The sequence below is a fragment of the Suricata suricatta genome, chromosome 12 (genome assembly GCF_006229205.1).
Source record: "Suricata suricatta isolate VVHF042 chromosome 12, meerkat_22Aug2017_6uvM2_HiC, whole genome shotgun sequence".
NCBI lineage: Eukaryota > Metazoa > Chordata > Mammalia > Carnivora > Herpestidae > Suricata > Suricata suricatta.
This window is the reverse complement of record NC_043711.1, coordinates 23,528,574-23,546,591: the sequence shown is the minus strand read 5'-3', so window position 1 is coordinate 23,546,591 and position 18,018 is coordinate 23,528,574. Positions and strand designations below refer to the sequence as shown.

At 39.3% G+C, this 18,018-nt stretch overlaps 1 protein-coding gene across 1 annotated transcript in view; it reads left to right on the top strand.

Moving 5' to 3' along the window:
• Positions 1-18,018, top strand: part of ERC2 (ELKS/RAB6-interacting/CAST family member 2) — a 916,748-nt gene that overhangs the window by 489,007 nt on the left and 409,723 nt on the right. The window contains exon 13 of the mRNA XM_029918083.1: positions 10,563-10,698. Within this exon, the coding sequence (XP_029773943.1) occupies positions 10,563-10,698 (136 nt within the window). The remainder of the gene's footprint in view (positions 1-10,562; positions 10,699-18,018) is intronic.

Below are 18,018 nucleotides of genomic sequence, written 5' to 3'. Positions count from 1 at the left end.
CAGATTGCTAAGTCTCAAAAAGGAATATTTAGGTCTGGCTAGAATGCTCCATTTACTTTTGTGGCAAAGATCTCATAATAATGTACAATAATATTTTATTGTTTTCATGTAGCATAATAGATACGACCATGAGCTTTGGATTCATAGAAATGATCATTCCCATTCTGGGTCTTTTTCTTACTAACTTTATGATATATGATGTTAACCTCTCTAAGTCTCAGTTTCTTCATCTGTGAAATGGGAATAAAAATACTCTCCATGTAAAGATGTTGTTTTGTTTAACCGAGGTTGTATTTTCATAGTTCTTAAGCACTTAATATGACATCCAAAAACAGTATGTTTTTATTATATAGAAATAGTTTGACATTGATTTCTGATAGGAAATAATATAAACTCTGACATGTTATTTCTGTACTTTAATTTGGAAAATCAGCATATAAGATTTTTATCTTCTTATACCTCTGTTTTGTTTTATGTCTGGGCTGCTACAGACCAATTCCAGATTGGATGCAATAAAAATAGGTCTTGCATATACGCAGTGCCCCTGTGCTCATAGGTTGCTTTGGCTATATATTGTCTGGGCAAATCGCCCCCAACCTCTGGCCAGACTGTGGAATGTTGGTTTCCTCCAATATTAGCCCCCTGGGGGTCAATTTTCACAGTTTCCATATGTTTTTATATTACCCCAAACTGTAAATACAACTGACACCCTACCAAATTGGCCCTAATGTGCCTGTGTCTAACAGTGGAGTCGTAGGTTTTTAGAAGAATACAATACTCCCTGGAATTGTGGCAATTATAGGAATGTTTTGTTTTTAAAGTGTTTAGATTTTTTTTTAATTTGAGAAGTAAATGATGTGCAAGAGGATAGGAGTTGGGAACTGGGCACGAGTTTTAACCTTATTGTCTTAGCCTCTACTTGAGTTTGCTCCCATGTTTCCAGAAGTTCTGTCCTAAATCTGTTACCTGTTATCTGTTATTGTTCTTGCCCTTTTGTTTCCTTCTTACTTTCCCTTTTTGTTGAGCGTCTACTTTTATCTTAATTTATTTTATCATCTCCAAACTCTTTGTCTCTGATTAAATCTGTCTGTACAGGAAGAGCCAAACTCATTATGATGCAGTGAAGTTCCAGGATATGAAATACATGAAACATTTCTCCTTGTAGATTCATCCATAAAACCAAATAATTTGTTCAAAAAGTGGTCACATTGAGGTTAACGGGTTCAGAGAACGGAAATTAATAGGGAAATTGCATGGCGTTCTAGTTGGTTTTGTGTTCTGCTTCAGAGCTGGGTCTTCATTTCAGTAACTGTTGCTACCACCATGAAGTTTGAAGCTGTTAAGCTCCCACCTTCCATTCCAAGGCTCCCCTGGTGAAAAGCCAATATTCTTTGGTAATTACTTCATGCGTATCTAGTTCTCTAATAGCCAACCTAGTTGCAGCTTAGGGCATCCTGTAAAGGTAGAGTGGTGTGCCTTAAAGTGGCTGGACTACAGAACAGAGATTGTATTCTGAGAATTTCCGTTGTTATTCTTTAGACCTTTATGGGGAAGCCTGGGACAAGAGAAAGTGAGAGTGGTGTCAAGGAACCCAGCAACATTCTCCACAGTTGGGTGGCACAGCACAGAGATTAAGGGGTGGGGGCAGCCTCTGGAACTAGATTGACAGAAGCCTGCTTCTGCACTCATTCGCACTACAACTTTGGGGAGTTTTCTCATCAGTAGGAGGAATAATCAAAGGACCTGCCTAATAGGGTTGTTGTGAGGATTAAGTGAGCTAATAAGTGTAAGATATTTAGAGCACATCCCATGATGTGAGTATGTGCTGCCTGTGGTTATCATTACTACATAGCAGTATCAGAACATGTCTAGTCCAGAGTTCAGCAAACTGTAGCCCAGGGGCCAAGTCCAGCCCTGCCATCTGTTTACGTAAATAAAGTTTTATTGGAACATAGCCATGCCCATTTTTGTATATGTTATCTGTAGCTGCTTCCATAGTACAATGACAAAGTTGAATACTTTCTAGAGGTGCTGTATGGTTCCCCAAACATAAGATATTTACTAGCCTAGCCCTTTATAGAAAAAGTTTACTAGTCCCTATTTTTAGACTTAGAAGGCTTTTCTCAGCAGCATAAATGAGAAAAGGCATCAGATTGCTATGAACCTTGTAGACTTTTAAAAGCCATCTACTGCTTTTGAATTAAATTATGAAGGGGAAACTGTACTGGGTCATTTCATTTGGGCACAGCTTTTCAGATCTTGGGTTTAATTTCAAAAAATACATTTATAGGAATGAGAACTCTGTGTTGTTTTGCTGGCAGCTGGTTGTGATGCCCAGTTGTATTCATCAGCTGTCCAGTCTGATTTCTTTTCACTGAATAGATACCATCTCATTGACAATAAGCTGATATTCGTTACATGAAATTGAATTCTTTATAGAAAGTGCCTTTCTGAAAACAAATATGAGAGCAACTTTAATTCTTGTAAATCCCTAGATACACATTCCTAAATAATTTTATGGATTCACATAAAACACCTAGCCAACACAAGGGACCTGTTTCATCCTTTGACCAAACAGCATCAGGTTTTAGAATTAAATTCAATCTAGCAGAAAGCTATTGGTGACAGCAGTATGGGCATTATGCTGGATTCTTCGAGAAGAGAACAAAATGGTCGTGATCACTGTAAAGAGGGTGCTTATAACAGACCAAGGAAGACATTACAGGATCAGAAATGTGTTGAGTTCTTAGCAAGGCAAGCACAGCATAGTTTGGAAATTTGTAATATGAGGCTCCAACTTTCTAGATTGACCAAGGCCTCCCATAAGTCATCCTAAGAGGGATACATATGAATTACCTGTGATGCTGAGATAGGAATGAGGTGAAGAACTTTCCAGAAGAGGAAAGTGCTGTGGAGGGGTCCTGAGCTTCGAACAACTTGTATTGAGAACCATTATGGCTGGGTAGGGAGAGTAGGTTGAGATAAGACTTGGAGCTTCAAACAACTTGCATTGAGAGCCAGTGTGGCTGGGTAGGGGGAGCAGGTTGAGATAAGACTTGGAGAGGCAGAAGATAGACCTGGTAGGAGTCATGGGAAGAAGCATGACCTTTTCCACAGTAGTGGAAATCCACTGAGAAGTTTTAAGCAGCAGAGAAATGTGATCCTGTTTATGTATTGGACGCTCGTTCCCCTCTCCTGTGGAGAATGAATTAGATAGACCAGTTGGAGCCGGCATCATTGCCCAACTTGGAGTTGATGGTAGCTTGGGCCAGGGAGGATGTGGTTAGAAGTTATTCCTTCAGTCTTATGAATACCCCAAGATTGGGTGCTGTTCTGATAGTAATGCCTATCTGGTGGTGCAATAATCAACTAAAAATGCAAATGAATGTATCATTACAACTTGTGGTGGGTACGTTAGAGGAAGTGCATGGAATGTGATTGTAGCAGATTTGGTGAGGGGAAGGGGGTATTGGATATGATGCCCAGAAAAGGCCACTCTGAAGGCATTGAAGCTGAAATCTGAAGGATCAAAGTCAGCCACAGAAGAGGAACGATGGCTGTACAGGGAGGGGGAGCCCCAGACAGAGAGACCAGCACATGTCTATGTCCTCTGGTGAGAAGTACTGAAAGACTGGCTTCTGGACTCCATGGGTGAAGGTGAAAATGGTGTGGGATGAGGCTGGTTGGATCCACAGATGTGTGAGTCTATTCTCTGGGGAATCGAAACTGTTAGAGGATTGTACATCAGCAAGGACATGATCTGACTTGTTCTTCCACACTCACTCTCAAAGCTGGCTGGAGAATGGCTTAAAGGGGGCACAAGAGCAGAAGCAAGGAGACCAGTGAGGAGAGAAGAGCATCATGGTCTAGGCAGGATATGATGGTGACTTGAAGTGTTGTGGTAACAGGAATGATGGAGAGAAAGGGTCTGCCCACTCTGTGTTTCCCTATCTGCATTCCTGCAGGGCATCAAAGCACCGTGGGATAGGTGGAGCCATGGTGTCGGGCAGTAGGGGATGCTTGCAGGGCAAGTCTCTCCACCTTGCTTTAGTTTTCCTGGTGGTGCCAGTATGGACCATATGGGCTGAGAAGCCTGAGCATATAGTCCAGACTACAGTGACAACAATGTAGAACATCACAACACAGTTACTGCTTTACAATGAGAAAAACAACCATTCCAGTGTTACCATTCTCAGATGTACATGACCAGTCTGTGCTCTCTGGGCCACAGGACTTATGTGGGAGGCTAAGCAGCGAGACATTTATTTGATGAAGAGTAAATGGGAGCCAGGCTTATTGGTCATGTGACCCTTGTAACTGTGTATGGTTTGCTCACTAGCAGGAATGTCTTGTTATTAGATGCCCCTGGATTAAATATTGAGGTCTGAGCAGTGTGAAAAACAGGCCAGCCTTTTCCCTTTTCCCTTGGAGTGTCCTGTGGATGCATGCCAGTCCTACCAAATGACGCCCTACCAACAGGCGTCAGAGAGCACCTGGCTTTCTCCCTGGGGTCTTCGTAGGAGGCCCCTACTGTCTGCTCTCCTAGCGTAGGCACTCAGCCATTGCATTGCATCCATTCTTAGATTGGCGCTCTATTGATATCTGTGGGAAGGAGGTTCTTCAGGGCCAGAATAAGGGAGAATTGAAGGATTTCAGTGCCTCAGAACTTCTCCAGAGTGAGATATCTACAAGAAAAACAGATCCTTCTCTTGCTGACTATGACCAGCTTCTGCTGTGTGACTGACTTTGTAGGTTTTCCCAGTGTGGGTGGGGAAGTCGACAGTGGAGGGAGGGGAAAGTGCATACAGGCTCTAGGAGAGGGGGAGTAAAGTCATACTGGAGCTGAGTCCTAAGATCTTGACCTACTTGTTGCTCTTTGCTGGGAGGAGAGCTGGATTCAGGTAGCCACAGTAGGCCAGATATTTTCTCTTTCAGGAAGGACTATCATGATCATGACAGCACATTTGCATGTGCTATAAAAATATCTTTAGAATAGTTATGTAGCTTTCTAAAACTTATAGTTATGCTGAATATTGAATGGTATTTGCAAGCTTTTAAAATGGAATCATCCCAGTAGTTAAAAGACTTATTATTAGAAATTCTGCATGCAACACTCATTGTTAGCTTCCATTGTGTGTGTGGCCCATCTACTTGTGCAGTCGCTTCAGAATCCCAGCCCATTTACCCATGCTTGTCGTGACCTTCCTGCAATGCTTCCAGTAGGTTAGCCTTCCAGGAATGCAACTCATCTTATTATTAAATAAAGCACACTGGAAACTAAATGAATGACACAGAGGGTTTGATAATGCATTCCAAAGTCCATTGTTTGAGGCATTACACAAGACATGATCACATTTATTGCTTTATTTTAAAGCTAAGAATGAAACAGAGGAAACATGCTGGAATCTGTTGTAAGCATTTTACCTATGCTGACCTATTAGCTCTTCATAGTAACCCTATGAGTTGGATACAATTCTTTCCATTTTATTTATGAAGAAGCTGAAGTACTGAGAGGTTAAGAAACTTGCTCATGGTTACACAGCTGGAGAGGGGTGGACTTCTGATGAGAGCCCAGACAACCTGGCTCCAGAGTTTATGCTCCTAGCTCCTGCCCTTCTGTGGCTCCTGGAAGATTCTATGCCCCGGAATTGTCTTCCATGGAGGTTACACCATTTTATACTCCCAGATATACCTACATCTAGTTATTATTTAACCAAGAGAGATGAAACCATATGTCCACAAAAAATTGATACAAGAATGTTCATTGCAACTTTATCCTCAACAGTAAACAATTAGAAATAGCCCAAATATCCATATAATAAAATAGCTTATCAAGCTGCAGTATATTCAGATGATGGAATACTACTTGATTTCACCCAGATGGAACTTAGGCACAATATGAATGAGTATCAAAAAACCTTACACTGAGCCAGAGAAGAAAGACACAAAAGGACATGTACTATATGATTCCATGTATATGAAGTTCAAGAACACACAAAACCAATCCATGCAGATAAAAGCTTGGATAGTGGTTACTTCCTGTCAGGTGGCAGAGACATGAGGCTGGGTGATGGCAATGCTCTGTATTTTGATTGGTCAAAAATCATTGATTTTTACACCTAATATCTGTGTATTTTCTTACATGTATTTATGCCTCACTTAAACACATACACACATGCATACAGTAACACATGGGAGCTCCCCCTTCTTCCCTGATTCATTCTATTCCTCAGTGGTACAGTGTTTACAGACTGGTATGGGGTTTCCAGCAGTTTCTATTTCCATGGATATGTGTATATATACATCCAAATAGGCTTTTATATTTTAACATAAATAAAATCAGACAATATGTATTATTCTGCTACCTGCTTTTTTTTAAGTAACAATATGTCTTAAAGGTTTTTCCATGTCCATACTTTAGTTTTGCCTTAATCTTCTTAGCTAGCTTGGAGTTTCAGAGTATGAATGAACTTGATTTCTTCAGCCAATTTCCTTCTGATGGATGATTTGGCAGTTTTCAAATTTTCTCTCTGACAGTGGTATAATGAAAATTTTGCACATAAATATTCACGCATACGTGGAGACATTTTTGTAGGCTACTTTCCTAGAAATGGGTTTTCTTGGGGGAAAAGGTATGGACGCTTTGGACACTGCCAAATTAGTTTATAATTTTATAACTGAGTTTTGTCAATTATAGTCCTCCTGACCATATCTGAGAGAGCTAGATTCTGGCATCCTATCCAACAATGGACATTATGAATCTTTTGAAATATTTGAGAGAAGATGGGTAAAAAAAAATTAAGTGGCATCTTGCTTCTGTTGAGATTAAAAAAAAAGTTTCAATTTTTCTCCTTTATATACAATATACACATGAGCTTAGAGTAACATATACACCTTTTGCTCCACACTTCCTCCCAGCTGTGTGATTCTAGAGGCCACAAAGCCTGATACTCTCTCACCAATAAGTTAGGGATTTTTAAAATGTTTTTTAATTTTTTTAATGTTTATTATTTACTTTTGAGAGAGCGAGAGTGAGAGAGAGAGAGAGAGAGAGAGAGAGAGAGAGCATGATCAGGGGAGAGGCAAAGAGATAGGGAGACACAGAATCCAAAGCAGGCTCCAGGCTCTGATCTGTCAGCACAGGGCCTGACACAGGGCTCGAACCCATGAACCATGAGATCATGACCTGAGCTGAAGTCAGATGCTTAATCAATTGAGTCATCCAGATGCCCCCATAACTGCTTTTTAAAAAATTTGCATCTTGGATATATTTTTAATGGTGTTGCCCTAGAGGAAAAAAGTTTACCCCTAGGAAACTTCATTTCCAAACAGAACAGGTCAGTCTCTGACAGCCTTAGAATCTGAGCTGCCTAGTGGATGGGAATTTGCAAAGTGGGTACCAATGACACTTTCTTCTCAGGGAGTATTGCCAGAGAACTTTGCATTCTGCACCTTAGCGGTTCTCCCTTACTGAGTTTAGTACAATTGAGAGCTGTGCTGAGTTTTGCCCAGTTTGTTGATGCATGTGGGTTTACTTCTGCCGGTGAGAGGAGATCCAGGACTGATAAGTCACCTACAGATTTTATTCCTACAGGTGCTGAAGTTATTACTAGCAAAAATCATACTGGTTGTTCCTTCAGCAAGTGTCTAGTGAGCTTCTGAGGTGATATTTTCTCTTTACCAGGGGATCTCATCTTTTTAAATTTCATGAATTCTCTATCTGCCTCTCTCTCTCTCCTCCTACCCCATAAATTGCTGTTTCAACCTGTGCTTTCAGGTAGCCTTGGCTTCTCTGAGGGATATGTGAGAGACTGTCTATTAGAGGAGGTTCTGCTCACCTGTCTCCCCCGCCTCTTATCTCTTTCCTCAGAGCAATCCTTCTTTTCCTTTTTTGCTTTCATGTAAGCTTTTACTACAAGAAGGAGTTCTGCTGCTAGAAATATATTTGAAAACCATAGCACTTCTGCGAAGGACTGTGTGTACATATTTATATGTATCTAGTGATGCTCATGTCTACAAAGAGGAGATCATTAATTTTCATCACCTTGCTGTGCATGCATCCAAGTTGTCAAATTCAGAGCCAGTCATTCAAAACCCAGCTTTTCTCTCCCAATCATTCATGTGCTAAGTCAGGCAGCATTTGAATCTCCAAACTTCAGTTTTCCATTTTTCTTAGCCATTCATTTGTATTTCAGGAGACTTTAGGGGTGATTGAGTGGCTCAGTTGGTTAAGGGTCCGACTTTGGCTCAGGTCATGATTTGATGGTTCATGAGTTCAAGCCCCACATTAGGGTCTATGCGGACAGTTCAGAGCCTGGAGCCTGCTTTGAATTCTGTGACTCCTTCTCTCTCTGCCCTCCCCTGCTCATGCACGCTCGCTCTCGCGTGCTCTCTCTCTCAAAAATAAATAAAAGATTTTAAAAAAATTTTAAAGGAAGGCTTTAAGGGATGCATGGATTTGAGGTGTTTTGTTTATTTTTTTATTTTTGGATTGAAAAAACACTGCAATATTCCTGAAAGTAAGATCTATATATGTTCAGACTGCCTGGAGAACTTTGTAGGAGTTCATTATGCAAAGGATGTTCATGATAATAGTCTATTTTCTTTAACAGTGGTACATGGGTTAAAAAACATTCAGCAGTTGGTTGTAGTTAAATGTGTGCTTTAAAGATATAAAAATTATTTTTTTGTAAAAATGTTTTTTACTTAAACAATCTTTCTAATAACACTGACCTCTCCATCACATCCTTTTATTGGGCACTGACCTTATTTCCTGAACTGGGAAGTGTGCTTGCCCCAGATTGGTATGAGTTTTGAAATACTATATCCTTGTTCAATTAGGAAGCATGAGGTTGTTCTCAACATCTTTGTAGTAACCCAAAGGTAATTTCCTAAAAGAAGATTAGCATGTAGACTTGAGTTGGTAGTTTCAGATGTGTACCTTACTCTATTGCATACAAATAAAGAAATATCAGACAAAAATAGTCTAATCCTAATGTTGACTAAGTAGATGGCTGTTCTCTCTCACCATAATTCTCTTAATAAGTGTCACTAGGAATACTTAAATCACTGTTTCTGCTGGTGCTGTAAATATTCATAAAGACCAGTGTTCAGAATATTTTAATTAGTAGGATTCCTGATAGAAGATCGTGTAGCTTAATAAGCAGTTCTCTTGAACATCATTTTTTTGGAGTGGAAGGGAATACCAGAGTATATCATTTTATGAGGACTAGAAATAAAAGTTTCTTATTGAGAGTGTCTTCCGTTTGATTAGTAATTGTTTCAATTTGACATGTTTGCAGTATGTCATCTATTCTCATCTTGTGCACATTTCCACGAGAGAAGTGGTTCTCTCTTGCTTGCTCTGGGAATCAGGGCTCAGTGACAGCAGATGACTTAGCAATACTGAGGAGGAGAGGGGTCAGGAAGGATCCCAAAAGATTTTGCTCTATACCCGTCCTCTTTTGGAATCGGTATTCCTGAGCCGTCTGTACTATCCTCCTGCCTCCTCATGTGTGGGATTAGATTTATACCAGCTGCCATGGACATGGCTGCCTAAATCTGTGGAATGTTTTGCTAAAGGCTGCTGGTGAAATAGTCTACATTAAGCCTATAACTCCTTCCCCCACTCTTTTAACTCATCCTTTGTCCTTAGTCTTTTACTCACTTGCTTACTTTATGATTTTGCACTTTGACATCCTGTAGATTCATTAAGAACTTTTATTCTGAACACCAGAGCTTTACTTAACATGATGATTACCCAAATTGTTATTCTGTTTGAGCTAAGTGATGACAATGTATTTGATTGGAACTTTGTAATTGTTATTTTAAAATCAAAGTAATGGATTATGATCTCAGAATAGGAACATGATCCAAAAGAATAATAATAATTAGAAGAGCAACCACTTAGAAGAAAATAAATGCTCCATCACAGACCAGGGGCCCTGTGTTCCCTGAGTGCTGCCTACCTCTGTAGTCCCAGGTTCTACCCCTTTTCCCCCTTGCAGTGGGCTAGCCTCACTGTAGCCTTCCAGTTCTTAGAAGTAGTTGGTCCTTTCTTCCCTTGGGAATTGCACTGTTATTCCCTGTACTTGGGGAGCATCTCTACTGGTGACTTCTTGGCTGGCTCGTTGGAATCTTACCCAATATTTTTGTTATTTTATGGAGGTTTCCTGGCCACAGTGCCTAAAGTCATCCCCCGACTCCATGCATGTCCACACATGCAATGCACATCATCATCTGTCATAGCATGCAATTTATCCCCTCCCCGCCTTAGGAAACCTAAGTTGTGTGTCCTTGTTATTGGTCTGTCTCTTCCCCTTGACTTCAAGTTCCATGAGTTGGGTGAAGACTGTATATATCTCATTCACCACAGTAGCCCCATCTTGGCACTTGGCATTAAGTGGGTGCTTAATACATACTTGTGGCTGAATGAATGGAATAATTTAAGTTCCACCTTTCCCCAAATCCATAACAATGTAGTCTCTCCTTAGTACTTATGTTGTGATAACATATGATCTTCCCATGGTTGAATTTAATCACACTCTGCTGACTTTTCTCAGGCATATGAAGGATCAGAATAAGAAGGTGGCCAACCTTAAGCACAACCAACAATTGGAAAAGAAGAAGAATGCCCAGTTACTGGAGGAAGTCCGCAGGCGAGAAGATACCATGACTGATAACTCACAGCACTTGCAGGTGAGCTCAGGCTTCTCCTCTTCATACCTAAACAATTGGAGATTGACTTTCTCTGACATGCATCCATTGCTGTGGAAAAATATGCACAGAAATGGGGGCTTGCCTTAGCTCTGAGTCCAGCACTAACAGTGTATGTACTCCTAGAGAACCCAATATGTCTTTACAAGTGTAGAGTATCCTTTTCAGAATGGTGCCCAAGAAGAACTGATTATGGTAGAAAATCTTAATATTGCACAGAGCCTCTTGGTTCCTATCCCTCACCATAAAAAGTAAGGACTGCATTTATAAAGTTGGCAAGAAGCTTAAAACATAGAAACGTCCTCCTGTTAGAATTATATTTAAGTGGCTTTGGCGTTTGTAGAAGGGAAATGCATGTGTGTTATCACAGAAGGTATTTGAAAAAAGGATGCTTTCAGATAGTTTACAAAACTGGTTTTGTTTTGTTCAAAACTCTGAGACTCCGAGGCAGATCATTATTCTGTCTTCTCTGTGGAATATAGTTATCTCTGAATGGACAGCCCTATCTGAGAAACCAACTGGCTGACTGAAAACACCAATTCTTCCTCGTTAACCATCCCTATTTTTGGCAAAGGAGCTCTCCCCATGTGCTCAATAAAGCATTCAGGCTAAAACAGGGCATTTGCTTTGAAGTTTCTTTATTTATTCCAATGTGCCTTTAAACATAGTAGTTCAAGTTCAACTTGGCAAGAGTTATGTTACATTTTGCTTATTAATTAGTGTCTTTCTCTAGTTATATATTAGGTTTTCTCCTTGGAGATAGAAGAAGTTAGATAGTTTCAATATGTACTCACAGTTCATCTTTTTAATTGACCAAAAGAGAAATAAGTAATTATTCTAGAGTAGGAGATACAAGGAAATGTCTTGCACAGAGCATGGCACGTGGAGGTTACTTAGTCAATATTAGTTTATTTTTCTTCTGTGTCCTGGAGCCGCCTTAATGGTTTCAGTCAAGCCCCTTTGCTTGGTTGCCTGATTTGGTTTGCACAGTAGTAACATCAGATTCTTTGTTCAGACCAGTAGCTTATTTGAATCCACAGCTTCCTCCGTGTTCTTGTCCCAGGATTTTGGGCTTTAGTTTCCCCACCAGTCATATGAGATATTAGATTGGAGCCTGTAGACTGAGATAATGAGAACTAAAATTTGTAGAACATTCTATTGCCTTGCCAGGCATAAGGTCTCATGTTTTCTTCACTACAGTGGTGGTGATTTTACATATGGTAAAACTAGAATCTCAGAAAAGTTATGAAGCGACATGCTAGTAAAGAGTAGAGGTATACCTGACTCTGGGTCTCCCTGCCTTCAAGACACTAAGGTACAGGAACCCTAACAGTAGTAGCTATCATTATTAGAACTTTTCAGTATACTAGGTACTGTGCTATGTACTTTATGGCACCTATTTAATTCTTATATAAACTGGGTTAGTTGGGATTCTTAGTTGCAAGTGACAGAAATGCAACTCAGTCTTAACTAAGCAGGAAAAGGAAAAGGAGAATCAATTAACTATACAGGACAATTAACTGAAGAGTAGACTTCAGGCCTGCCTTTATTGAGATATTCCAACTGTGGCATCAGGAATCTGTTTCTACTCTACTCATAGTTGTACTCTGCTCTTTGTTGCTTAGGAACATACTTAGGAAAGCTGTCCACAGTGATGTCAACTGTGGCCATCAGCAGCCAGCCTCCATTGTGAGTGCAGTCACCCTGGGGGAGGAGAAAAGTTCTTTCTTAGTGGTGTTAGCAAAAGGTCAAAGAATGCAAGAATGCATATATTGGCCAGGCCAATATGTGATCACCTGGAGCTTAGAGGATAGGGGTGAGCCACACCCACGTCATATGGGCTGAGAGTGGGAATAGGTGAACTCCCACAAAAAAGAAAGGAGTATGTTATGAGAAGGGATGCTGGACAGTAAAACTGCAGAGATGCACTAGAGCCACCATGTGGGGTGGATTAACAGCTATCCCATTTGATGTATGAGAAGAAGGGGGCTCTGAGAGGTTATGTAACTTGCCCAAGATTACTTGGCTAGCATGTGGTAGAGCCAGGACTCCACAACCATCTATAGATGGTGAGAGTTCTGGAGAAGAGTTGTAAGAGGATGACAAGAAAACCATTGAGTTGTGGAGAGTCTTCATGGAGCAGTTGGGATTAGAGCTGAATAAGTCTGACATGGGAGGAATGCAGCCGTTGGAATGGCACTCCAGACAAGGAATCCTCAGCAAAGGTATAGAGTCTGAGTAGAGCAAAGTACAGTCAGGGCACAAAAAATCCTATGATTTTAATGATTTTAATCGTATGAAATTAAGTGTGGTTTTCAGTGATGTAAGTATTACTATCTTTCTTTAACTGATTTTGGAGCTCGAATGCCCAGGATTTATTCCAAGCTTCAGAATTCACTAGCTAAATGCCCTTGGGCAGATGACTTACTCTCCCTTGGCCTCAGTTTCCTCATCTGTAAAATGGGACTAATCATAATTACATCTACTCCAGAGTTGCTCTGAGGATTAAAGAGTCAACGCATATAGAGTGTTTAGAATTGTACTTGGCACAATCAATGCTCACAGTAAGTGTTAATGATTAATTGTTATTATAATAACGTGGAAGAGGTAAAAGGAACATTTTGTGAATTTGTTGTCTATGATATATGTGGGTATTTATACAGTTCTACTCTGTTATGTGTGGAGCATCAAAGTTGCTGTCATTTCTATATATAGTCATTTCTTTTCTAAGGACACATCTAGTTATGGAAATTAATGTCTTGTTTTGACTCATGAACTTTTGCATACCAATATTTTTATAAGGGGTCTTGATAACTACCTCACAGACCTATTCATAAAAGATAGCATGGTCTGGAATTGCTTAGTTGCATTCCTGACCACCCCAAATAAAGGATAGCATTTGAAATGCAATAAAAAGTAATCACGATTAATTTTGATGAAAATGTTTCTGGTTAAGGTTAATAGTGAAACTCCCACTTTCTTGGATTGTTAAGCAGATATACTCAGATGCAGTAATTACTGCCTTTTGAAGACAGAACTTTTCTTTCTTGGGGAATTTGATTTTTCAATCTTACTATTGTTTTAAGTATTTCCTGTTTATGAGTTAGCTTCTTAAGCCTTTTAATAAGTTATCTGTCAACTAGGATCTGGTCTGATTGTTTAGGTGGTTGACTGATTGGTTGGTGGTTATGGGATTGGCACCTACTAAATTTGATTTTTTTACACTAGTTTTTTTGTAATGGTTGGACATGCTGACTTCTTGATTTCAGCCAACCAAATAGGTATCATATCCAGAGAAATCTCAGGTAGAGTATTTCCTACAATAATAATAGCTGTTGGGTCAGGCTCCAAAGGAGAGATTGAAGAAATTCAAACTGTTATTAAAATTGGAGACAAAATTGAACATATTCAAACCAGGACATAATAGCAACAGGCAAAAACTGGGCCATTTTAGTCCAATCTAGATATACTGTCATGCTAAGAAACATTTCACAAACCTGACCTTCTTTAGTTCTTAGGTTTATAGTTTTATGGCAGGAATGGCAAACTCAGATGCCTTCAGGGTCTAGGCTATTAGCACAAATAAGAAACAGGTTTGCATGTAAGAAAAAATTATGATGTCTCATTCTTTCAGCCTGTCTTTTAATTTTCCTTTTTGGTAGAGACGTATCAGTTAGCAATTGCCACAATAATGCTGCATAGCAAATCATCCCCAAAACTCAGTGAATTTAAAGCATCAGTAATTATTCTCACAGGTTTTTCAGGCTAAGTGGCTCAGCTTCTTCAGGGTAGGCTTGGGCGGGCATGCCTGTTTCTCACTGCAGGTGTGTGGGTGGCTGGAGCAGCTCCGTTCCACATATTTATTCTGAGACTCAGGCTGAAGGGGTGTCAGTGACGTAGAGAAAACTCTTCTGATGATAGTAGCAGAGGCACAAGAGAGTAAGCAAAAATAGTCACAGTCTCAAAAAGCCTAGACTTAAACTAACACTGTTTCTCCCCACTCCACTGGCCAGAGCAAGGCACATGGCTGAGCAAATAAGCAAGGATTGAGGAAGTTCACTGTACCCATGAACAGAACATTTTAAAAGGGCAGACTTAATCATCCATTTTCTATATAAAAAGTAGCTACTTTTTTGCATGGACCTCAAGTATACTGTAGTATAGAGGTGGAATTTAAGGAAAGGTATTAAGCAGGCTGTGTTAGCTTATGGGCAAGTAATAAATTATATCATGTATCTTGAAAGTATCATAGATAAGCTGCTATATTACAATTGCCACTTCAGATAGCTGTGAAATTAGGTGATTAACTAGTTGTTACTTAACCTTCTAATTTCTGTATAAGTCTAATTACATGAAATAGAAGTGGGGGTTTTGATTTTTTACTTTGCTTTTCTGTTTCGAGTATCATTGAAACTACTGTATTGCAAATGACGGAAAATAATTGCATATGTTAAAAAAATAAATTGTATAAAAAAATAAAATAAAATTAGAAAAAAAAATAAAAGGGCAGATACTAGGAAGGGTGGGGGTTTGAGAACCAATTGTTCAATCTGTCAAAAGAGATAGGATTTGGAGTTATATTTCTCTACATTAAAAAAATAACAGACATAATGAAAAGTTACATCTGCAATGTATAGGGATATGATAGAGAGTGGTAGGGACTCTGAAGAACTCAAGAGCTCATGGCTCATCAAAAGGAATTGAGACCACTAAGCTATGGTTAAATGCTGCCACAAAGGTGGGTCTAGGGTTGGGAGACCCTCTGATTGCCACAAAATAGAAACTTTTATGTGGAATCTGTGGGTTTGATTCATTTTTAAAAACCACTGTGGGTCCAGTGAAGCACATGTGCAGATGAATTGGCTACTGGTTATGTCTGTTGCACAGCCCTGCATTCTGATCCCACTGGGTTCTCATGATGTAAGTTAAGAGACCAGTACTCTAGCTAGTTCAGCTCGATACATTGAGGAGAGAGGACAGTTTGGTGTATTTGTCCTCTTTTTTTTTTTTTTTTTTTGGTCTGAAAATACCTTGAATACATTGAATTATTGCCCCTTGGAGGAAATACCCACAATCTATAGGAATAGAAAGTGTTCCTGATTTAACGTCTTTTGGAGAATTTGGCAAGGAGATCAGGAAGGGAAAGATAAAGAGCCATGAAGCTGAGCTGTCCAGTTTTCAAATATTGACCCTTATTACTATTAGCTCAGGAGTAAGACTGGGAACCTCTCCGACTCTCAGTTTTTTCATACATGAGTGGGAACTACAATCTCTATCTCCCTGGGTGGGTTAACTAAGATGAGCTTTATGAAAGAGGCTTATACAGTACCTGATCTATGTAGGGTTCAGTTACTAGAGCTCTCTCCCAGAAAGGCTGATAACAAGCTTTTAACCATAGAAGACAGTGACCATTGGGAGTATTGTCCAACAAATCCTTTGCAACTATTTTATACTGATGAGTAATATAGATATAGAGCACATATAAGTAAATGAAAGTTTCCAGTGAAGCATTAAACAACATAATGGGCAATAAGGAGAAAAAATTAAAACATTTTTCAAGTTTATGTTGAATTGTGTGTGAAAGGTAAATGTATAAGATCATGATTTTTTTTTGGTCTAATTCTGTAGAACTGTTCCCCAGAACACAGATTGTGGACAATGATATTTATGTCTGGCCTTGGGCCTTTGGGCTTCTGTGTGTGCCATTAGAGATTGCATGGAGATTTTTCAAGGTGTCTTTCTGAAGATTCACACTAAATCGTCATTACCAGAATGGAATGCATTTCCCCACCCACCCCCAACCACTAGCTATTTCTTGCTGAGTAAATATGCCAATTTGAAATCCCATTGGACATCTTTGTAGATTTTGGCTGCATTTTCCCCTGTGCAGTTATCAAGTTAATGAACTAACGTTCTAAGAAATGCACAAGCCAATATTTTATGCTCTTTTTCTGTTGTATGTCTGCAGAATTCTCTTCAATTTATTGCCTGAAAACTAAAGTCTGTTCTTGTGTGCTTCCGTTCCCAAATTATAGGTTCCCAGGGAACTGTAAAGTTTCTTCTCTGCCAGTGGTTAAACCCAAGTGTGATCAGTTTAAAAAGCAAATGAATGTTCCCATTTGTTCTTGTCCTTTTAGTAGAGTTCTAAAAAATAAAAAATAAAAAGCTAGAAAGACAATTTTGTTTTTCAATTTGTGCAAGTCTGTACATTCATATCTGTTTTCCAACGGGACTTCCTTTATTTTGCTTCTTCAATTAGAGTCAGCTAACAGAGGAAGTGTAACAAACAACATAAACCTCAAAAAATGCATAGCTTTCAGCAAAACATCTAGTTTATTATGAAGTTCCCAAGCATTGGTAGATTGTTTCTTTGCAGAGGGACACATATGTTTTAAGCAGCAATTTTTAAGCCTCATATCTGTATGTTCATCTCTCCAAGTCACTGAGTTAAGTTCATTTCTCTTTCAATTCCCTAAGCTTAAAATTGTTACTCTAACTGTGATCTATGTGCCTGTGTTATGGTACACTTCTAAGTACTGCCATTAGAAGAAACCTGACCAGTGGAGTTAAGAGATCCATCATTGTCAAAACACGTTTTTTCAGTTCCTAGTTTCTCATGGCTGCTCTGTAGGCACGGTGTAGAGTGATTTAGGGAGGCTCCATTTCAGCCATCTTGTTCAACATATGGAAAGATGCTAAAAGTCTTCCGAACACAGGTTTAAAAGAAAAAACCCACATTTGTTCAAAGTTGCATTAGAATTTAATATGATTTCTTTTAACACTGCAAGGTGTTTTGTTTGCTTTGGGATTTTCAATCTTGCAGTGTAGAGATTGGGGTGTTCTATTAAGTTGTGAATAAATTCTACCACATTGCTGACATGTGGACTAAGCCACGTCCAACATTTCCAGACTCTGTTCATGGTTTCAGACAACAAGAAATACTCAAGTATTTGCGAGTCTGCAGAGGACACAGAACGTTGGATGGTAGGACTGAGGTTTAGTACAGAAGTGCTTTCTTTCCTTGGGGATTTATTTTGACACTTGTTTTTCTTTCACACTATAACTCCCCATGAGCCAAAAATGACTTTTATTGCAACAAGTCCCTGTAAGCAGTCTCAGAGAATCTTTTTTTATTTTTTTATTTTTTTTTTACTTTATAAAGTTTCATATTTTTTTAACATATGCAATTATTTTCCATCCTTTACAATACAGTAGTTGCAATGACACTCAAAACAGAAAAGCAAAGTGGACTTAATGAAATGTTTAGAGGTGCAGTAGGCATGACTTTGAGTAGATAATGAA